General features: G+C 53.7%; 1 protein-coding gene across 1 annotated transcript; it reads left to right on the plus strand.

Annotated features, from left to right (window-relative positions):
* Nucleotides 1-2,588, plus strand: LOC119276949 (tryptophan aminotransferase-related protein 2-like). The gene is made up of 5 exons (XM_037558134.1): nt 1-577; nt 766-1,069; nt 1,181-1,461; nt 1,550-1,851; nt 1,947-2,588. The coding sequence occupies exons 1-5, from the start codon at nt 150-152 to the stop codon at nt 2,129-2,131; spliced, it is 1,500 nt and encodes a 499-aa protein (XP_037414031.1). The 5' UTR covers nt 1-149; the 3' UTR covers nt 2,132-2,588.
* Nucleotides 2,589-4,061: the final 1,473 nt, after the last annotated feature.

Below are 4,061 nucleotides of genomic sequence, written 5' to 3' on the forward strand. Positions count from 1 at the left end.
ACCGTGTCCGCCGGGTGAAGGGTAAGGTGTAGATCGACCCTTCCACCACGAGGTCCTCAAAATCTGAAGGGTAGTTTTGGAGGGTGGTGTTCTTTTCATTTTCGCTGGGCTGGTTCACACAAGAAAAGCCTCGAATTCCTCCGGGAGTCATGGCGGCGTCCCGACGGCGCACGTCGGCGGAGTTCCAAGGGAATGGCAGCCTAATGCCGCCGTCGGCGAACGCGATCGCTTCTCCCCGCGGCGGTGGCGCGCCCAGCCGGGAGGAGCACGCGAACGGCGGCGGCCCGGCGCTCAGCAGCGTACTCTCAGCCACCGAGGTCACCGGCAGGAGGCGGCCGGCGGGGCGCATGCCACTATGGCGACTCGGCATGTTCGCCTCCCTCGCACTGAATGCCGCCGCACTCGCGCTCCTACTCCCCCGGTACATCGTCAGCCACCCGCACCATCCCGGTGTCGTCTCTCTTGATCAGCAACACCACGCCTGCGCCCCGCAGCCGGGCACCAGCGGCGCGGCGGCGAGTGCGCCATCGACCGGGAAGCCGGCAGTGACTTCCAATTCTGTTATTCATCTGGACCAGTAAGCCCCTGTTCCTTCAATTTTTCTCCGTAGTAAATTCTTGCATTAAAATATCTGTAATCTGAAAAGCCGGCGAGGGGTGTTCTTCCCGCCGGAGCGTGTCCTTGTTCAGTGTCAGACAATGTCATGGAGGGAGGCCATCCCATTTTACAAGCGCGTTTGACTGACATTCGTTCTGTCGGCTGCAGCGGGGACCCGACCATGTTTGAGGCCTTCTGGAGGGAGACCGGCGACGCGGCGGGGCTCGTCGTTCCGGGGTGGCAAACGATGTCCTACTTCTCGGACGTCAGTAACGTGTGCTGGTTCATGGAGCCTGATTTCGACCAGCAGGTGCGCCGCCTCCACCGCACGGTCGGCAACGCCGCCGTGGACGGCTACCACGTCCTCGTCGGCACCGGCTCCACGCAGCTCCTCATGGCGGCGCTCTACGCCCTGTCGCCAGCGGATGCCGTCCAGCCCACCAGCGTCGTCTCCACGGCGCCCTACTACTCGGTAAGTGCGATATTACAAAAAAAAAAAAATCCTCTCAGGTTCAGACCGTTAGTTGCTCCCTAAGTTTACATAAAAAGTCAATCTTGATCTGATCATGGATCATGGATGCAGTGGTATCCTGCCGTGACGGACTTCCTCCGGTCCGGGCTGTTCCGCTGGGCCGGCGACGCAAGCTCGTTCATCGGCGACGCCTACATCGAGCTGGTGTGCTCCCCGAACAACCCCGATGGCGCCATCCGCGACGCCGTGCTGGGCTCCGGTGGCTCCGGGAAGGCGGTCCATGACCTTGCCTACTACTGGCCGCAGTACACCCCGATCACTCGCCGGGCCGACCATGACATCATGCTCTTCACCATGTCCAAGAGCACCGGGCACGCCGGCACGAGGATCGGGTAAGTGTCCGTCGCTCGCTGCAACTTCATCTCAGACAAGAAGAAGTCTGAACTGCCGAACCTGAAACGAAAAGCGATGCTTCTGCAGGTGGGCATTGGTGAAGGACCGGGAGGTGGCGCGGAGGATGACCAAGTTCGTGGAGCTCAACACCGTCAGCGTGTCCAAGGACTCGCAGCTGCGCGCCGCCAAGGTGCTCAGGGCGGTCTCCGACGGGTACGACGGCGGCGCCTCGGCCTCGCGTCACCGGCTGTTCGACTTCGGGCGGCGCAAGATGGCGGAGCGCTGGAGGATGCTGCGCGAGGCCGCCGCCGCGTCCGGCATCTTCAGCCTGCCCGAGGAGACCTCCGGCCGCTGCAACTTCGCCAACGAGACGGCCGCCAATAACCCTGGTACGTAGCACGGTCACACCATGGCATAGCGTCTCGCGTGCTCTCAGCTCTCGGTCGCTCACCTCGCGCCATTGTTTGATGATCTCTTTCTGCAGCGTTCGCGTGGCTGCGGTGCGACAGGGAGGACGTGGAGGATTGCGCGGGGTTCCTCCGCGGCCACAAGATCGTGACGAGGAGCGGGAACCAGTTCGGCGCGGGCCCGAGGTACGTCCGGGTCAGCATGCTCGACAGGGACGACGCCTACGACATCTTCATCAGGCGCCTCGCCTCACTCAAATGACAAATCGAGACCGACGGCGGCGCGTGGAGGCTTCGCTCGTCGGGCTCCCTCGTTCGTCATGCGTGCCGGTGATGAGGCTGAGCATCGGGCGAAATGAAAAAGTAGCAGTACCGGTTTCTGCCGGGTAGGTGGATGCCGTTGGATGTTTCCGAGATTTGCACAACTCTGTGCCGTAGTCAACTTAGATTCTACGCTCCGTTATGTATCAGTACATCTTCCATACCGTATGAGCACGATTGTGTACACGCACGTACACAATGCGCGTCTGGCCCACAAATTCAATTCGCCAGCAGACATTAATGTACTCCCACTACATCCCTAAACAATCTTCTCCGGCTAGTCCTCTCTTGTGCGAGTCCGCTGCTGCCAGAGTTCTTCAAGATCGTGGATCCTGTTCGGAGAAAATGAGCTAGAATCCTCCAAATCTTTGAATCGGCCAACGAGTGTTACTGTTCTACAGAGAAAACTCCTTCGTTTGTGAGTTCTATCCTCGTCTATTTTCAGGCTTGCACTAGATTCAGTTTTCTATATCCGCCTTGATTTACGAATGCATCTTAAATGGATTTGAGTTGGTACCTCCGCATCTTAGTATCAGCCTTGGAGAGTATGTTAAAACCGAACTAACGGGAATCCTAGTTAAGCGTATGTAGTCGATGAAGTAAATCCGAGATGGTTTCATTTGCATGTTCCATTGGGATACCATTATTGTTTTAATACTGAATCAGTTCTGTTTTTTCTGTTATAGCCTTTGACGCGAATCTGACGATTCAGAAATGGCCAAGTTTACAATGCATTACATAGTGGCATTTTATTGATAACTGGAATGGAGAAAATGCCTTTAGCCAATGAGCTAATTATATAGACATCTCCTTGTTTTCATAAGGTGTGCACTGTGCTTAGACAACCCATTGTTGTTGAAGACTCATGTAGGACAACAAGCTCGCAATATAAATATTATGGGTAACCTATATTTGGGTAAGCTTGGAGATGAATTTATAAAGAAACGAAGTAAAATTCATCGTCCAATGTCTAGCCTAAGGACATCGGAAGTGTCCCACGGACATGAATATTTAAAGAAATATATGATGCCAAAAAAGAGTAGGCATCGTGCAATGTCTGAGTCTGATGAATCGAAAATGGCCAGAAAGTGGTATCAAAGTATTGATTTTGCCAGCTCAAAGAGTGGCCAGTCAAAGAATAGGCATAATACATTCATGCCTAAGTACAATAGTAGACATGGTCAAGCATATGCCAGGGCAGAGCTTAGGGAGAGGGAAAGCTATGATGATAGTAGTTTTACATCTGATAGTGACATCCTTGACAAGAGAAACCTAAAAAGATTAAAAAATATGAAGAGGGTGCATCATGTTGACGACAACAATTTCCACATGAATTGACATTGACAAGTCAATCCATGTGTAAATTCGCATAATCCGGTGAGTAGGTCGTTCCGAATCTATGTTATGATTCATCGTTCCCCATTAATTAAATGGATTGCGTCCTCACCACGTTGACAAGTACTCTCATTGTATACAATGCATGTTATTAGGTACAAGTGTAACCTGATATGGTCACCTATTACAGATAGGGTCAAGGACCCATCATTTGGGACCCACATAGGGCCCATCACCATCATAGGTAGGTCCCTGGACCATGCCAGCATTTGGATGCATACATCAGGGAGTTCACTCGGACGACTCCACAGCACTCGGACGGTCATACGTCACTCGGCCGATGGACCACCACACAGACGTAGAAGACAGAAGGACGACGTGAGAGCTGCAACGGGCAAGGAATCCTAAGTCATCCACTAAATAGAGTTATAGCTACCGTTACCTGTAACTGTTGTAGTAGAGGCTCATTACACTAGTAACTGACTCATTCAATGACAGTTAATGCCTCGGCGGCGTGGGAGACATGGGGCTGCAGC

The sequence above is a fragment of the Triticum dicoccoides genome, chromosome 1A (assembly GCF_002162155.2).
Source record: "Triticum dicoccoides isolate Atlit2015 ecotype Zavitan chromosome 1A, WEW_v2.0, whole genome shotgun sequence".
In the NCBI taxonomy this organism is placed as follows: domain Eukaryota; kingdom Viridiplantae; phylum Streptophyta; class Magnoliopsida; order Poales; family Poaceae; genus Triticum; species Triticum dicoccoides.